General features: G+C 46.9%; 1 protein-coding gene across 2 annotated transcripts in view; it reads left to right on the top strand.

Annotated features, from left to right (window-relative positions):
- Rpn13 (regulatory particle non-ATPase 13) overlaps positions 1-18424 on the top strand; it is a 35823-nt gene that overhangs the window by 8930 nt on the left and 8469 nt on the right. Inside the window, exons 4-7 of one of the 2 annotated variants that reach the window (XM_065431042.1) lie at positions 1157-1229; positions 6711-6952; positions 11408-11461; positions 14052-14170. In XM_065431042.1, coding sequence (XP_065287114.1) covers positions 1157-1229; positions 6711-6952; positions 11408-11461; positions 14052-14170 — 488 coding nt within the window. Of the gene's footprint in view, positions 1-1156; positions 1230-6710; positions 6953-11407; positions 11462-14051; positions 14219-18424 lie in introns of both variants that reach the window. The other variant, XM_065431041.1, reaches the window with a different exon arrangement.

The raw sequence follows: 18424 nt of genomic DNA, 5'->3' as shown, positions 1-18424 counted from the left end.
TGTGCCACTTGTCTTGTAAGAAATTTAAAAAAAAATTCTTTTGAACTTCATTTTATCCGACTGCCCCATTTTTCGGGCATTTTTGTGATCTCGTCAGTGGCTGAAGAACCGGTCGGCGATTGTGTCAAATGACTACCATCTGGACGCTCACATAGGAAGTGAGCAAAGAAACAACCTGAAGGCAGCGCACAGTAGAAATGCAACAACTAAGTTCTCTACCATAAAAATGTCGGATTTTCTTTTTCTTACACATACTCTGATGACGTGCTTACAAAAGAAGGCCTGCTATGATGCGCAGCATAAGCATTAAACACTTCATGATTATATTGCTCTTTCCATCTCCCGAGTATGCACACACTCAAAATTCACACACGCTCGCAGGTGCCACAGTGAGCGGCCATAATGTCGTCTACTCTTAAAGTCAAGCTTTCTTATCGAACCTTCGCGGGCTTTGCTGACCATGGCTGCTGTGCTGTTCCTGAGCTGTTCGCTGAATAACTCCCACATATCAAGTAAAATTAAGCAGTTGCATTTCTGATGGTGGGATCGAATGTCAGTTTCTCAGCACAATAACCCAATGCTCTAACCATTAGACTACACTCACACGCATAATTTTCACACGCCAATGCCAAGTAGCTCTTTGAGACGATTGGTGCCCGTGTCTTGTCACGTAGTGGCATGTGCGAGACAGCACAAGCGCACAAAAGCACTTGCATGTGCCAGTTTCCATTAGGCCACGTACGCAGGAATGAAATGGCCGACTATTTCTCAGCCTTACCATTGTCTGTCTCATCGCACTTCTCTTATCATGCACCTCTCCTCGCCATTCTCCCCTCGACAAACATCAAACATTGCTTTTGGCATCTCTGCTGTGATGTCTCGCAGCTTGCATCCACCTGGACTGCTGTTTGCGTTTCAGCACATCTTGTGACCAGCATTAACATAAACATTTCATGACACTAAAATTGTATCTCCGAAGGTGTGGGAACATAAACATTTCATAACATTACACATTGCTTGGATGACAATAAGGACACTTGTATGCATTGCACTTTTATGACATTTAATTTTTCTGCTTCACGAAAGAAGCTTCGCTTCACATGCAACATGCGTGTTGGATCGGCATGCACTTATTCTCAATGCGTTTTGTCTTCAGGTGGTATTGGTGGTGTTGGAGGAGTGGCCAACCTGACTTCTCTGCTGGGTGGAGGGCGATCAGGAAGCCAGAGGTGTGTACAGGGGGTGTAGGATACTGCATGCCACTTTGTTTTGACATCCGCCATGGGTGCTTAGGGATCCCAGGAATTCTGCTGCTGTGCACGAGGTTGTGGGTTCGATTCCCTGCTGCCACTGCTGCGTTTTTAATGGTTCAGAATGCAAAAGTGCTTGTTTACTGTGCTCCGGGTGCGCATTAAGGGGGGACACGGGTCTTAGAAAGCGAAAAATCGCGGAAAAATCGATTTTTCTTTTACCTTAAAATCGGATTCTGCAGTGACTGATACATAATCTGGCAAATTTTTACGCTTCCCGGATTGATATTTTAGCCACAGTAGTGTTTCAGATGACGTGTGTGACCAGGATATTCGTCGACTGACGCGCAAAAATTGGCATATTTCAAGAACGCGCAGCTGCCGTTTTACGTTTCTGATCGCGGCCATCTTGGTCTCGTTTGAAAGAGCTGCGTTTCTTCTTTATATTTCGCGCCACAGCTACTACATACGCCAAGCGGCCACTAAGAAAAAGCCCGCGAAAAGTCGGTCCCGATACGCGATCCTATTCGTCTACGAACGCACGTGACAGCGAGCGCGCCCGTCATTGGCTGTTTCCCATTGTCGACTGTCGGCTGCTCGAGCGTGCGGATTGTGCGCAACACGGTAGAAACGCAACCATGCCGAACTCATCGCCAAAGTTTGCTACGAAGCACAAATTCGGTGGACCAAAGAAGAAACGAAAGTTGTTCAACTTTCAAAAGAAGCGCGGATCACCGTCGGAAGGCTTCGACGACAGTTTGCTTCCCGAGCCAAGCGCCACCGAAGCCGCCGCCGAGGACGACTGTGGAATAGGCCTAGCGGGTGGAAGCGGCTCCGACAGCGGCCGTGTTCCACAGACGTTTCGGCACGACACCGTCATGTTGGAGCCCGCTGATTTGTCGAAGATTGAGAAGGATGCGGAGGAAAAACTCCGTAATCTTGCATCGACGCCAGCTACGAAGCGAAAATCAGAGCTTCTCGTTTGTGCGGCCGACGCTGCCACTGCCTCGGACGACACCGCGGAAGGCTCGGATGTGATGGATACGCGCTTCGCTGTGGTGAGCCTCGACGCTATAAACACTCTGCTGTCGTTTTTCAAGTGCAAAAAATGTGGTGGCGATGCGTCGATGAGCAAAGATGAACGCGATTATGGCCTTGCGATAAAGATGGTTGCCTCGTGCGAGATCTGCAGCGATAGCGTGTCGGCGTGGAGCTCGCCGCGCGCGAACAGCGGAACGGCGTGCAACCCATTCGTCGTGAACATTCTTGCCGCGCGCGCTATGAAAAGCACTGGAAATCAGCAAACGGCGCTGAATGACATATTCGCGATCATGAATGTATCTGCCCGTGGCATGCATACCAAGACATGGCAGGCGCACCAGAAGTCGAAGCTGACGCCCGCTGCAACTGCAGCTGCCGATAAGTGCGTTTCCGCGAGCGCGCTCGCTGTGCGCAATCTGTACAACGAACTGAAGCTTGGCGACCCAGGAAACATTGCCGTTTCCTATGATGGGTCCTGGATGACACGTGGCCATTCCTCTCATATCTGCGTCGGCGCCGTCATCGAGCTTTTTACAGGGTTAGTGCTTGACTACGTTGTTCTGAGCAATTTTTGTGCGGCGTGCGAACGGGGACCGAAAGAAGGAGACCCAACATACCAGTCGTGGAAGGAGAGGCATGTATGCCAAAAAAACTCAAATAAAAAATCTGGAGAAATGGAAGTGGAAGCTGGTCTAATGCTCTTTCAAAGATCACTGAAAAAAAACAACCTCAGATATACCACAATACTCTCGGACGGCGACAGCCGCACCTTTCTTGCCCTACAGGAAGCCAAGGTGTATGGTTATATTCCCATCAGCAAGGAAGACTGTGTCAACCACGTAGAGAAAAGGATGGGAACTGCACTGCGTAACCTGATTTCCAAGCAAAAGGGGACTGGAACTGAAAGCCTTGGTGGCAGGGGAAAACTGACTGGTGACCTGGTTGCCAAGCTTACTTCATATTACGGCTGGGCTTTGAAGTCCAACAAAGGTGACATCAAGGCCATGCACAGAGCTGTCATGGCCACCTATCACCATGTCACCTCTAATGACCAAGTGTCAAATCATAGTTTGTGTCCAACAGGCCAAAACTCATGGTGTCAGCAAAATGCAGCCCAAGCAAAAGGCGAGCCAATCCCCAAGCATCGCTATAACTTGCCGCCACATGTCTGCAAGGCCCTTTCTCCCATCTACGAACGTTTGTCGGATGAGAAGCTTCTCAAGCGGTGCCAAAGGGGGAAAACACAAAACAGTAATGAGAGTTTCCACTCCGTTGTATGGGCACATTCACCAAAAGAGTGCCATGCATCATTGTTTTCTGTGCAAGGTGCTGTGGCTGAGGCTGTATTGAAATTCAATGCAGGAAATGAAGCAGCCTCATCAGCAATCCTGAAGGAACTGAAGGTCAATGCTGGAATCCTAGCCACTAAACGCATGGCAGAAAAGGACCGCCGCAGAGCAACAGCATCAGCTTGCAAGCGCGCCTCTGCAGAGAGCATGCAGCGGGCATTGAAAAAGCGGCATTTAGGCGATTCCAAACAGAAGGACTACATGCCTGGTGCTTACTGACAATATTAGAATTGTAAATAGTTGCAAATATTCTACAATTTTTGCTTCAGTTGGCTCAAATTGGACTTGTTTTGTTTTTCACTGATTTCTCTAAATAAAAAGTTTGCTGAAATTGTGAACTTGAAAAAACAATAACTCTGCGTTCAGAGTAGCTAGCACTGCTATTTTTGTTGTGACATGTAACTCAATCTGTAGAGCACACAATGGTAGGAGTGCATTTTCAAATAACATATCCAAAAATTTTTAATTTTCCACTAAACTGGAGCATAAAGTGGGTGTGTCTGCAACATTGAAACTCAAACTGCTACAGCTTGGCTAAAAATCATCATATCAAAAAAGTACTCCTACCATTGTGAAGCTTATGCTTTTTAGTATCTAGACATGTGCCAATAGTAGCTCTCCAATAAAAATTTCCTGTTGTTATTCCACCTTCAAACAATGGGTAATTAACTTTAATTATCTCCAATGCTAATTGACATGCAACAACAATAATCACATTTTTGAAATCAGCATAAAGAACTCAATCATAATGTCAAGTTTCTTTTTTAATAGATGAAAAAAATTAGACATTTCTCTCAAGTACAGTGTCCCCCCTTAACCCTTTGAGACGCTGTCCACACAATTGTGCACTGCAGGAGAGTGCATCAACGGCAAAAGCACGGATAAATGTAATTGTATTTAGAATGTTCTTTCGTACATCTCGATACCCTTATTATTGGAACTGTGCTGCAATTTTGAATAACGTGCCGAATGTTTTAGCAAAGTGAGTGGGAAGGTAGACGGCTGGGTGTTTTTCCTCTGTGTCAGTATGTTGCATGCAGCGGGTTCACTTCTTCCATTGTTTTTCACAAAGTCATGCACCAGGCATAATTTTCAAGTGGCTGGATAAGCGCTTTTCAAGCATTTCGAGACACGAAAGGGTATATGTTATCATATTTGAAGTTCCTGTAGTTAGTTTTGGCATGGAGTCGAAATTTTGTAAACTTGACAGAACTTGCTGAACAATTAAAAATTCTTAATTTTTTCTGCAGCTGTACACTTTCTATGATTGTGAAGATGCAAGAGATGTGGTGAAAGCAAGTATTCAATCAACGGGATGAAGTGGCGTCTTGAAGGGTTAAGGATCGAAATTGGTCCCAGACGACCCCCACCTCGGTGTCCTTCGTAAGCCACTGTGCAGTTTCGGAATGCTAAGTCGCATAATTAAATTTTTATCTTTCTTATGACAAAAAAACAACAACAAAGTTGTCTACTGTGATGTCAGAAAAAACAGCCCCCCCAAAGAGGCAGATCTTTGTGATGAAGCCCGCACAAAAGTTTGCATAAATGTAGCATACTTTCCTGTAGATGACTTGGTTCAGGAAACTGTGCAGTGAAGTGACAACTGATTTGCCAGGTATACCCTCGCATTCAAGACTCGCTGGCACACCTGGGGCATGCGAGCACCATTTAGCCGGAGTCACTGGTATTGAAAAACCAAGTGCATTATGCTGGTTTAGAAAAGCAAGCTTGCCAGCCTTCCAGCTGCAGTAACCTGCTGCTCATAGCATGCTGTAACTGCAAGAAGATACATAGCTCAAAATAAAAAGCACTGCAAAGAAACAACTTTCAACTTGTGCACTGAAAGATCTTGGAGCTGATGTGCTGGGGCTGACGTCATATCCTCTAACTGCCAGGTGCAGGCGTCATCTGCTTAGGTGCTATTTAACCCTTTCGCTGTCGGACCTTTCTGGCCGTGACGCACCCCCAGTGTCGGCTTGGTTTCAGGGAACGAGCATAACACGGAATGAACATGGCAATTTATTTTTCATTATGATTGGTATACAAATAACATAGTCAATGCAATATGCACATTTCAGTGTTCTGCAGCTGTTGTTAGTAAGCATCATCATCATCATCAGCCTGACTATAATATCGGTTCAACATCCGAATCTGACGATGCGGAACCCTCTTCCTCGCATGCGACTCTGTCCGAGTCCGAATCCGAGCTCGGCTCGTATTCTGAATCGGAATTGAGCCACCGCTCCAATGAGCAGACAAAGGTCCTGCGCGCTGAGCCATCCGAAAGTAAGCGCGCGCGGGGAGTATGCGCTTTCAGTCGCCCGCACAACGGAGAGCAATGGGACGTTGCGTGATCAAGAAGACAGAGGGAGATGGAAAAAGGCTAAACAAAGTTCGAAGGGCTTTACGTTTACTGCTGCAAGCCGGAAGCGAGGGTGCGGCGAGAGAGCGAAAGCAGCAACGAGTCACCCTTCACCCTTTTCGAAGAGGCAACGGCACGTGCGCCTGAACTTGACGCGCCGTAGCAGGCACACAAACAGAAGAAAAATAAAAACCTTCAAACCAGCGTAGATGGCAGAACAACCCTTGAACCCATAACCACACGCGCGCGAAGCATGATACAGCGAACACGGAGCCACCGCGCCACTCAGCAAAGAAAAAGTGGGGAGTGGCAGTTGCGCCGTACTCTTCAATACATGGAGTAACACAAGTCGGGGCGAATATACGAACTTGTAGAAAGAGTCAACAGATAGCGTGGCCAATCCAGGAGCGCCAGCTTTGCGCTCGGGCGCGAAATTTTGAACGCACGATAGAGAACGTACCAGTACGTCAGTGACACTGTGGGCGGGAAGCGCGATGACGTACCGGTACGTCTGTGACAGCGAAAGGTTTAAAGGCTATTGATAAGAAAATTTGATCTTTATCAGCACTGGGGATTTGTAAAAGTTGCTTCAGGGGTATATGCTACTCATTTATAGCCAATTTAGCTGAACTGAAAGTTTGCTGTGGTTGGCCATTAAGATAACTTGCAAAGGTATTAGCTTGCCTCATTCTCATTTTTCTCTGCTAGTGGCACACCGGCCAGTGCAGGTGCAGCTGCCTCCGAGGCTGTCTCGGCAACCACAGTCTCGCCTCCATCCCAGAGCACGGCGGCAAGCTCGGCCGCTCCGGCCACGGCCACCACCGACACCACTGCTGCAGCAGCTTCCACTCCTGCGACGACAGCTGGCAGCTCAAGTGGTGGTGCTGCCGCCGCATCTAGCCCCGCCATTCAGCTGAGCGACCTCCAAAGCATCCTCTCTGGCATCAAGGGTGAGTGGCAAGCATAGTCTTTTTATAATCACTGTATACACTCGTGTAAGGGTCGCATCCTGTATATGACCTTGATGAGGTGCAACCCTTGCACAGGAGTGGGCCATTTCGGTTCAATTTTCCCAGCCACGCGTAACAAAGGAGCCAATGCTATCATTTTCACAATGCATTTATTTGTTCATGCTTGCACATCATGTACGTGGTGGGTAGCTAGTCATCTCTGCTATCACAGCTTCTGCTGCTCAGGATTGACTTAGCAGCACACTCATGGATGCAGTCGTCCTCCATGCTGTCCATGGTTTTGAAATTCCTGTGACATTTATCAGGGTGTCTACCAACCGGAAAAACCTGGAATTCTCAGGGAATTTGAATAGTCTGGAAATACTCTGGGAAAACTAGGGGGATTTGTGCTTCTATCAGGGAAAATTAGCTGTAACTTTATTGAAAGGGAACGAAAATTGTGTTAATGCTGGCTCCAGTAACAGAGGAATCGCAACGAATCGTCATTGGCGCCGTGTCATTGGCACGAGGTATTGCCAGAGCAGTTAACAACCGATTTTCCAGATGCCCGATTTTTCGGACATGCCTGATAATTCGCACGGCTTTGCGGCACCACCACATACTCCATATAGTCGATGTATATTGCCCTGACTGCAGGTCTGAAATGGCATTAGTCAAAGCCACCACCGCCGCCATTTTGATTATCTCGCCCCCTCGAACCGGCACTCTCGCATGCAGATCGGCTGGCGGCCATAGCCGCCACCGCGGCAATGTTTGGCCTAGCTGCTTCTACGTTCGCTATTAAGCGTTTTGTCGTGCGGTGCCGTGTTTTTCGTTGAAAGAATTCGTCGCTGTCAGTAATGGCACCGACTCCGCCTTTGTAATCCTCACGACTGGCTTCGAAGCTCTTGGAGCACAGCGCGTTGCATAATGCCAATCTCCGAAAGTTAGCTTCGCCTCTGTACAGCAGTTTTGCGTGGTGAAGCATAACAAGCGTGGGAAGGGGCAATTGTCACGGGATATGTATGTATTACTTAATTATACACGCGTGCACCTTCGTCTTCTGTCACAGTACGAGCACTGACGTGCTTAATAAGTGTACTGGCAGGCCTTAAGAGGTTTTTCGGACATGCCTGTGGCAATTTTAGCCCTTGAGGGCAAATAAAGACATGGATTCATTTGTTTCAGACTGCCCGATTTTTTGGATGTTTTCGCGGCCCCTAGGGAGTCCGAAAAATCGAACGTTGACTGTACAACTGACCAAAAGGAAGCTTCAAATGATCCATGAGGTGAACGCGTGGCAGAAGGAGGATGAGAACAGAAAGGACCTACGCACTGAGGAATTAACAGGAAAGGAAGCGTGCCGCTGCCTCTTTGAAGGAGCTTGGGCTCAAAAAACAAAGTGTTGACTGACGCGGAGATGCAGGCATCCCTTATCCAAACCAAAAAAAAATTATTTAAAGCAGCGAAACCCAACACTGAGATGTTGTGTATGGGCTGAGAGTATGTCAGGACAGTTGAGGTTGACTTTCCAGCTGCTGACAGAATCTTAGTTGTGACAAAGTTCAGGTCTCATACCAATGAGCTTGCTGTCAGTTGATAGAAATAGCTCATATTCAAAGATATTTTCTTATGTATGCATCTCCTTTTCATTCTTATTTGAAAATGTTCTACTCGATTTGGAATGGGTTTTATCATTTTTTTCGCTGTGCATTTTACTAACACCTTCCTTCTGTTTCGTTTTTAAATAAAATAGATATTACTCCTTGCTATTCAAACTGGATTAAGTCATTTTTTTGTTTCAACATGCTTACTAGAGCATCGAGCAACATGGTGCTAGCCTGTCTTGACATAAAATGATGTTCTGGCTCGTTCAGGGAATTTTGCAAAGGTGCTCAGAGAAAACCGGGAGAACTCAGGGAATTTGGAAATGTCGACTTGGTAGACACCCTGTTTATACATAAGTGTGGCCCTCGCATGAACGAGGACATTACATGAGTGCAAATGGTATCTGGAGGGAAACTGGCGCAGCTGTGCTGTTTACATGGGATGCTCGGGCACGAAAGCAAGAAATGGAAATATGTGACGTTGTTACGTTGTACAGTAAAACCTTGTTAATTCGGATTTCATCAGACCCCCCAAAAATTGCCTGTATTAGCCGAATGTCGAATTAGCGAGGGTATGAAGAAAACAACCTAATGCATACTACGTCAGCACGGTTTTATTCACTAAATAAATAGGTAAATCCTGTTTCTATTTTGCTCAAAAGCAGTGCAGAAGCTGCAATTCTTTGAGACTATTTAAGTCTATTTTAAGTGTATGACTATTGGTTCCAACTGGCAAAAAAAATTAGCAATAAATGAAAGGTGAAGTGAAAGATCACCATGGTTGACAGTACAGTTAAACCTCGATATAACAAAGGCGGTAAAATCGGTAGTTTGCTTCGTTATATCGAAATTTTGTTCTGTTGAATTTCAGAAAGGGACTGCGGAATTTTCCCGAATTATCGGCCAATCGAAAAGCAAATTTAAATGAGAAAACAATTAATTTTGATAAATTTGGGAGCAGGCAATGAATGATGTGGTTTCATGTTACGTACGTTGACAATATCTTCTCAGCGGTACGGATTAAGTGAAGCCAGCTACGCTTTCACGTGCACTCCGCCCCTGCGGCTGATAGTGTCGCTTGCACTGGGACAATGCTACCAGGAAAAGTGCCGGCAGCAGGAAGCGAATGCTTTGTCTGCCTCTCGCGCCAATGGGTCAGCAAAACTTGAGATTACGCAACCTCCTATACTAAATGTGCGGTAAGACAGCTTACATTGTTCTACGCTGTTTTGGCATGTCCACTCATTGCGTTCGCGGCAGATTACCTCTAAAGCAGGATGCGCGGCTGCGTATGCGCTCAGCCATGCTTAGAGCCATGCGCAACCACGGTCAAGATGTGCGCCAACTTACCCCCCCTCCACCCCCCCCGGTTCCCTCGCGTGCACTTGATTGCATTAATGTGAGCTTGTTATCCTCCCCCTCTTTCCCTTTGGTCGCCCGGGAGGGCACCGCTCGTGAAGCCATCATCTTTCTTCTCTCACCCTCGCACACTTTCACTCGCACCTAAAGCACACAGGGCGCGGGTCGCGATATGATTTTATCGCAACTTAGACTTTATACGGAACATGATGTGGCTCAACTTCAGCGGTTGCTCTTGTTGCGCGGTGAGCGACTAGAGAGGTGTGTTTGCACGCAGCCACTTGTAATTCATTCATTTGACCCTCTGCGTCCACAAAAGTTTGCATCTATTGTCTCGACATTCCTTTGCAGTGGCAGTGAAATTTCGTTAGGTTGAAATGGCATACAAACACACTTCGTTACATTGAGGTTCTAAATACATGGTGTTCTATGGACAAGAGGTTATGAACAGGTAAATACTTAATTATATAGAGAATTTCGTTATATTGAAGTTCGTTATACAGTAAAAGCTCGTTAATTCGAACCGCAAGGGGAAGCCGCTTCAGTTCGAATTAACGAAAGTTCGAACTAACGAAAGTGGAGGAGGGCAAAAGTACACTGTGATTTGGAAGCAGTAGGGCATGTCAGAAATTTGGCGTGTCAGAAAGTGATGGCGTGTGCCCGCGGCACACGCCATCTTCAAGTCGAAGCTCTGGGTCCGACTGTGCCACACCACCGATGTCCACCGAAACGAACGTTAGCCGAGGCTTAACACCATCACAATGAATCGCGACGGCCGATACCTCCTACGCTGAAAACAGAGGTGCACAACCGATGAAGACTGCCGAGACGAAGACGCTGAACATGTGAAGGTGGCGAAAGCCCTGATTCGTTGGTTCTTGATTGCAAGCGCAGCTGCGACGTACTTGATTCGCTGTGTTTTGGAGCTTGCAGTGCCATCTCCGCACAACATTAGCAGCTGTACAAGATTTGCAAAGCCTCTGAGATTCGCAACGGCCAAGAAATCTCGGAGGTTACGTAGACCGGGGAGGCGGCAGCCGCCGCTGCCTTCTGGCTGACCCTGCGTCGATTAGATTTTTTTCCGATTTTGCCTTCTCTCGCCGTTCTCTCCGTTTCGGAGGCAATACAGCCTTGTGTGTAGGCAGTAGGTGCTTTTCTCTGGCCATGTGCCAGGCGAGCGTAGTTCGAATTATCCGTGAGGGAACCTTCTGGCGTTCGAATTAACGGACTTTTTTATACATAGACTTCTGTGGAGCTTGGCCGGGCCAAATCGTACAGTTCGAATTATCCATAAATTCGAATTATTGAAGTTCGAATTAACGAGCTTTCACTGTATTGAGGTTTAACTATTTGATTGTATTGCCTGGGGCCACATCAACAATATTATGCTGCAATTGTGGCGAACCAGCAGCTTTGTATTTGTTTAGGATTTCCTTCCCACGAAAAAAAAAATTTTTTTTGTTGATTATCATGCTTCACTGTGTTGCAGTCCCGCCATCCGAGTCAGCCGGAGCAGAAGCCAGCAAGGAACAATCTGTCAATGGTGAGTGCCATAAATTATATTGGTCTTCAGAGCTTTGAAGGATGAAGGGTAAGGGTTGTATAAGATCCTGTGCTGAAATGTGACCATTGCAAGCTGTCCCAAGCATCATAACATCTGTCTTTAAATTCTGTCATCGTGCCATTGGAACGGAACCCCACCAGTTTTACTTCGGTGTATACTGGAATTTCCAATTTTAAATTGAATAGTGAACATTCAAATAATTCAGTTTGCGAATCAAATATCTAATATCCAATTTTTCGAATATTGGTACCTTCGTGAATGACCTGGCCGTGGTTGGTGCCCTGATGCACGCATCGTTCCCACAGCACGCGATCTCTCTCAGTATGAGGCTCATCCAGGTTGACGATGCTGTTCGAAACGAATAATGCAACGCTTACAGAAGGAACTACAACAGCAGCATGTATGAAAAGCATGAGAGCATGCACGAAAACCAGCCTGATTAGCCGCCGAACGGCATGCTGATTACATCGAATGTACGAGTTCAGTGTTCATGCGCGCAGATTTGTGCAATTGGGAGCTTGCTACCCACATGTGAGCTCACATACAAACTTGGCACACGTGCTTGCTGTAGTTGCCGGCTGGTCGACTGCAGGCCCAAACACCGCTTCAGTGGCGGTCACTCTAACCAGTACGTGCGATTTCATGAATGCTCACTGATGAGCCACCTGTAGGAACATAGCAGCAAGCTTTCTGTGACGGTTTGCGACCTCTTATCACATTGTCTGGCGACAAATTTTCGTTGTGGTCAGATCATTAGCCGTACTGTTTAGCCCGTTGTGCCTAATCGGAGCTGCGTCATCGGGTGTCGATGACTAAAGTTACACAACTAAAGTTGTGGTTTGGTGCCGAATCGATGCAGATCTATTTGGAGCACCTGCACGACACCCCGAAAGCCGTTTAGCAAACCGCCTAGCAAACGAAAGCAAGTGTACAGGATGGCAAGAAAGCTGTTTTGCAGCCTCTACCTTCGTGAAGCACCATACATAAACTTGCCATGACCCTTCCGATTTCAGAATCTTCGACAGGTTGCAAATCGCGCCAGACCTGATACTAAAATGGTGCCTGCTTTTTACTTTCGGAACCGGCTGCAGTCGACCCGTACAGCACCAATGATGGCTATGTGGGGAGCGGTGATAGAGTAATGTGATGCACAGTCTTTTGTATGTCGTGCATATTGGCCTTACAGTAACCCACCTGCCATGAAGATGAGAAAGAACTTCTGTATTTTGGAGAAAAACTGGAAAGCGAAACTTTCCATGCAATAAAGGTAACCATAAAACACAGGTCCACTATTAAACTGAAAACCTCATTGGTGTTCAGCACAACATAACATCACTAATTATTTGGCTTCGGAAGGAAAGAAAGCACTTGATTCCTTTCAACAGGCATTCTATTGATAAAAGGTATCTTCCAGACCTTCATATACTAGAACTGAGCTGTGATCAGTATTGCCATACAAATTTAGACTTCCCTTTATTAAGAGCAGAGCAAACTGTGTATCTTGATTTCTATGTACCTAAGTTACTGATAGCTTGCTACAGTCTTGTTATGCAATGCTAAGAGACTGCTGAGCAAGTGCGACACCGTGTTTTCTTGCCCAAAATTTGTAAGCATTAAATTTGTCGGCTTCTGTTAATTATACCCTGACGGGACTGGCAAAATTGATTGAATTAAACACGATGCCGAAAAAAATGCAAAAACACATTGCTGATTCATTTGGCAGTAGTTGCCTGGTTCTAACATGCCCCCGAATCAAACACGTTCCCACTTTCTGTGGGTCCAAAGTAGAAAAATAACATAGCAATGACATTAAAGATCCTATGTAAAGTAGAAGTCTAACGCACACTCGATTTTTGTGCAAGAAATATCCTTGCACAATGGTGACCGGTTTCCTAAAGTCAGCTTCGCCATACGTTTCTTAGAGTTAGCTTCGCCGCAAGATGTTCGTGTGATGCGATAAAGCACTCGAACGTTGCAAAGGCAGTTTAGCTTATCCGATTGCACCTCACAGGCAATTTGCGTCCCAATTTTTTCTTTAAAAAATAAAAGAAGAAAGTCACCTGTAAGAATTGGGTAAATACTGTAATCAGACAGTGTGAGCTATAGTTATCACTTGAAAATATTCCTAAGGCGAGCTGAAATTGGGCGTTTTTGACAAGCGATGACGTGCGTTCAATGCACTCACTGCCCTCTAAGCTCCGCTGAGACACACTGCCACCAAAGGGGTTGTCATCAGGGTCACCATAGGGGTCTGGCAAAATTATCCGGTGAAGGTTAATTTTAGGATTGGAATAACGAAAGTTTGGGCACATAGAAATGGGAGGTCAATCGGGTGTTACTCTTGCTGCCAAAATAAGCCACTAGCCACTGGTCATAGCCACTACACAGAAGGTTTAACACGCTTTGATGACGAAGCCTTCATGCTCTTTGTGATGAATGTACCTGTTGTTTGCCGTGGGTTTAAAAGAGGTGTTGTGTGGCCCTCAGCTGATTCTCTTAACCTCGAGCATTTCATGTGTGGGTCTGACGTCTGTGCTGGCGCATACATATTCATTTCCTTTCGGTGCAGTGGACCTGTCGACGGCCATCAACATGGAGGTGCTGCAGCCTCTGCTGGACAACAAGGAGCTGATGTCACGCGTTGAGAAGCTGCTGCCTGCAACCATAGAATCTGGCAAGCAACCCGACGTAAGCGAACACCTCCAGGACACCATCAAATCCCCACAGTTTCAGCAGGTACTACAGCAGAGTACCCCCTCCCCATGACCCTTACCCTCCCCAAGCATCCCCCTCTCCACCCCATCATTGGAGATAGTTGAACAGCGCCAAAGATGGAGCATAGTGCAGACGACGGTCTGCTGTCTGTAGGCAGCCTTTGCCTGCCTGTCCGTCTGTTGTGCTGTTTGATTACCCTCAAAACATGCACCAGCCAGCCCTGTTGGGCACACACCTGCACCACATCTTTTCGTATTGCCAGTTGGAAGATCTCATGCACACTTACTAGGAAGAAGTATGGTGAAGCCATCGTTCACCTACCACAGAGGCCATGGGAAGTATAGGCTTTCGAAAGACATTTGTTGACTTGCACACTTTCATGTGCGGTATTGCCAGGTTTGGTTACTTGGTGCCATGCTTCCTACTTTGAGGCTTGTGTTTCGGCTCCTCTATTCTGGGCCTTTTTTAGAAATGATACAACGAAACCTTGTCACAGTGAAGTCACATCTGGCATGAGAATACCGTAAATACTCTTTAACTTGAACTCTGATATCTCGAGATATAAGGTTTTTTCCCTCCGTTGTGTCAACTCCATGTATTTTTCACTCCCTATCTCGAAGGTGCTGGACTTGGGATATCCTGAAATCATGACTGAAGATACTGTCTCGGACTGGTACTTATTGGGCACCTAACGTGCCCATTCTCACTCGGAGTTGAACACACCTGAGCACTTGGCACCAGACTGACCAAGGTCATGTCAGAGATAAAGTTGGAGAGTGCAACTAGTGCCCAAATATGGTGTCTAAATCTACGCCCAGGAACGACTCCCTCTGTGTAACAGAGACCAACCTCTTGCTACTCCGAACCTCTTGATAACTCCAACACACCACCTTTCGTTGCTGTAGGCAACACAAAGTGAGCACCTCATGTTTTGTTCTGGCGGCATCCTGTTTCGGAGGTGCCCACCAGCTCGAGTTTGTTTCGTTTTCCTATTGCAGTTTTAACCCTTTCAGGTTTGATTTTTTTTACCATGCGCAACCGCCCACGGCAGATTTTTTTTTTATTGCAGATTCGAATTCTTCTGAGAGACCTATTTCGAAAAAAAATTTCTGTAATTTTTCTATGGCGACCGTGAGAAAAAGATATTTCGCGTTGGCATATATGTACTGAATGAGCATTCATGAATAACATCAATAAAAAAGAAAATAATTTCATAAGAATTTAAAATTTGATGCGTTGTTATACACATAGTTCAAGGCTTAGAAAATGTGCATACGAGAATGTTTCGCGACTCTCAAATGTTCCTTCTCTTACACTAATATTTACTTCCGCAGCATAATCGAACTGTGTAGGTGAGCACACTCATGAAAATGTGTGGTTGTGTGCCTGTCAAAAAAGCAAAATGTGTGACAAATTTCTGCTAATCTTCATCTTATCGCCAACCAGAGGCAATTAGTTTTCGTGCATCTCCAAAAAACAAAAAAGAAAAGAAAAGGAAACACATGCATGGCAGCATCCTGTCTATGCCCACCCCTGTGAGCACTAAACGAGCGAGAAACAGGCAGTCGCCCTTTGAGCTATTAGTAATGAGATAGCCAACAGTTTTGCGAGCACAAGAAGCCTAAACCGCCTGTGGAACAATACCCAAACTGCTGCCCGCACGCGCCCCCACGTGCGAGCGGTAGTATGTAGAAGCACTGGAGCAAACTAGCTCTGAAACAAACCATGCAACGAAAACAGAGAGAGGGAGGCACGAGAAAAAATTTCCCTGTATTTCCCACATAGTGGCAGCATATGCCAGAAAAGGAGAAGTTATGAAATAGGCGTGCTTTTTAAACATACCGACGGCCCCACAAATATACGGCATATGGGGATGTGTGACTCTCGCGCGTCCCCTGATATGTTGTTTTCTTGCATAGGTCCTATCTCCTGTAATCTGGCTTCGCCACGTGGCTTTACTGCGGCGGTCGGTACGCTTGCTTGTAGTACGAGAGATGGCGCGAGTGTTGCTTTGCTAACGCCACCTAACGGCGGAGTTACTTGGGCGCAAAAAGGAAAAGGCTCTTCGTCTTTGGCTCGGGATCAGGAAGCGGCGCGGATGTTCTGCGCGTGCACCGATCCATGCTTCTGCGAGACCATCTCGCGAGGCCTACCCCGGAATGGACGAACGCGATTGCTTGAACGCGCCACCATTTGCATGACCGTACCTGCGAACGACCAGGCGTTGGTGTCCAGCATGGAGCGAACATATTCGCTCGCTATCCGGTAGCGGTGAGTCGGACTTCCGCTATTTGTCGCATGCCTATCGGCATGTTTTGTGGATAGCAGCTTGTCTAGCAAACATTAGTCTATGAAAGGTGCAATAAGTGCCCTTGTGATTGTTTGCACTACTGTGTTGTTCCTTTGTCCCAAGAGCACTGGTGAGAACCCCACAGGCATCGACCATTTTGGGCTTGTGCGCTGTGCCGTATATTTATGTTGTTGACCTTAAAAGGGTTAAAACATTATGCAATAGAAAAACGACAATGTCTCTCTCAGGTCGCTCGGGCCCCACGAGCTCAATGTGCATCCTCATCATGTCTTGTGCCGCAACAATTTGTGTCAAATGGGCATGTCAAAACTTTCTCCCTAAAGTGCTCCGCTCGAAGTAGCTGCTAGCCCAGGCCGAATTTAAGGAGCGCAAACCTAAGCTTGCTGAAGCTGCGTGTGTCGGGCTGCTCAAGTCCCACCAGCTTGGCGTGTGCATACCTGCCAACCCTCCCGATTCACCTGGGAAGCTCCCGATTTTAATGCGACAGCGTTAAGGAGCTCGTGTCGCAAAAAAGATGGCGTTGGCGGCGTTGGCCATGAGCGAAAAATGGTGGAAGGCAATTCATAAATAAAAACAACTTGCAAGATGGGCTAGGTGGGAATCGAACCAGGGTCTCCGGAGTGTGAGACGGAGACGCTACCACTCGGCCATGAGTTCGATGGTTCAAAGCGGGACAAAAGCGCCTCTAGTGAATGCGGTGTTGCCTTAGAAACGTGCCATAGAAAGTTATACTGTGGTGTATATCGGTAATTATGAGCATTTAAATTACAGAAGTCGCACTTAAAAGAGTAGCAAAGTACGTTTCTGCTACATTTCTTCTGCGCTTGGCACACACGCAGAGCCATCTTGCGGCAAACACAGAAGACCCCCTTCTCGCAATGTATGGCACTGCCCCAACAGATGGCGCGCCACTCGCCCGTGTCTCCCCTTCGTCTCGTTTGAACGCCTTGGGGCTATGTGGGGACCAGTGCGAGGATGCCCCAACACCCTGGCGTTTAAAAAGTTATCTCGCTGTCTCCCCTTCCAACTTCCAGTTTGCGTCACTCGAACCCTCTTTCCGCTCGCAGCGCGATTCCTAGGTGCAGCGTCCGATGCGTGACGCCTCTGACGTGATCGCTGCGCCGTAGTGCGTCTGGTGGGGAAACATCCCCTGCGATGTGTGCCATGTTGCTGGCAAGGAGTTATGCGTCTGCGTGGTGCTCCCAAGCGAGATAGAGGACGATCCCGTCAAGGCGTCAGCCCCATGATTGCGTCCGCCTTCATGGCGTGTCGCGCCCCGGCTGTCCGTGCCGATCACAACGTTTGGCTCGTGTAGATCGCTTCTCCTCTGAGACACCGAGTTCTTTGGTTCGTTCCACTTGCTCAGGCGCACGTTTCATCTTTGTGTGACTCAAGAGCGTGCCGAGCGAATGAGTGGGCTGTGCGAACGGGGTGTGATAACGCTATCACATTCCACTCTTGAAGGCGAAGCTTAAGCGTCCTCCAATTTTTTTTTACTTAACTTTGCGATTGCATGATCACTGTCTTATATCTCTCGAAAAGTGGTTTCTGTTTGGGCAATAATGATTTTTGCAAAACCGCCTCTGCGGAATCTACAGCCACATTGTAATCATCAGCATCACAAACAATGGCCGCACTAGCACAATCGGTATCATCGACTAAGCAGCCGACTACGGTGCCTAGTAAGCCGACCAAAGCCAGAGCCAATGTAGCTCTTGCATTTCATGCATGCCTTCCTCCATGGTTCATCTTGTTGCTGCTGGTTGTGTGTATGATTAGTGTCGGCTAGGCCGTGTATGTGCGGTGCACTGTGTAAAGTTACAATTCTCGTGTGCTTGATGCCATGGTGCTATCAAAGCCCAAGAAAAGGTGTTTGCAGAAGTTTTTGTGATTTTATACTTCTGTTTTTCTGTAAT

This window comes from Dermacentor albipictus, chromosome 3, assembly GCF_038994185.2.
Source record: "Dermacentor albipictus isolate Rhodes 1998 colony chromosome 3, USDA_Dalb.pri_finalv2, whole genome shotgun sequence".
Lineage (NCBI taxonomy): Eukaryota > Metazoa > Arthropoda > Arachnida > Ixodida > Ixodidae > Dermacentor > Dermacentor albipictus.
The sequence above is the reverse complement of the archived record's forward strand: the minus strand, read 5'-3'. Positions and strand labels throughout refer to the sequence as shown.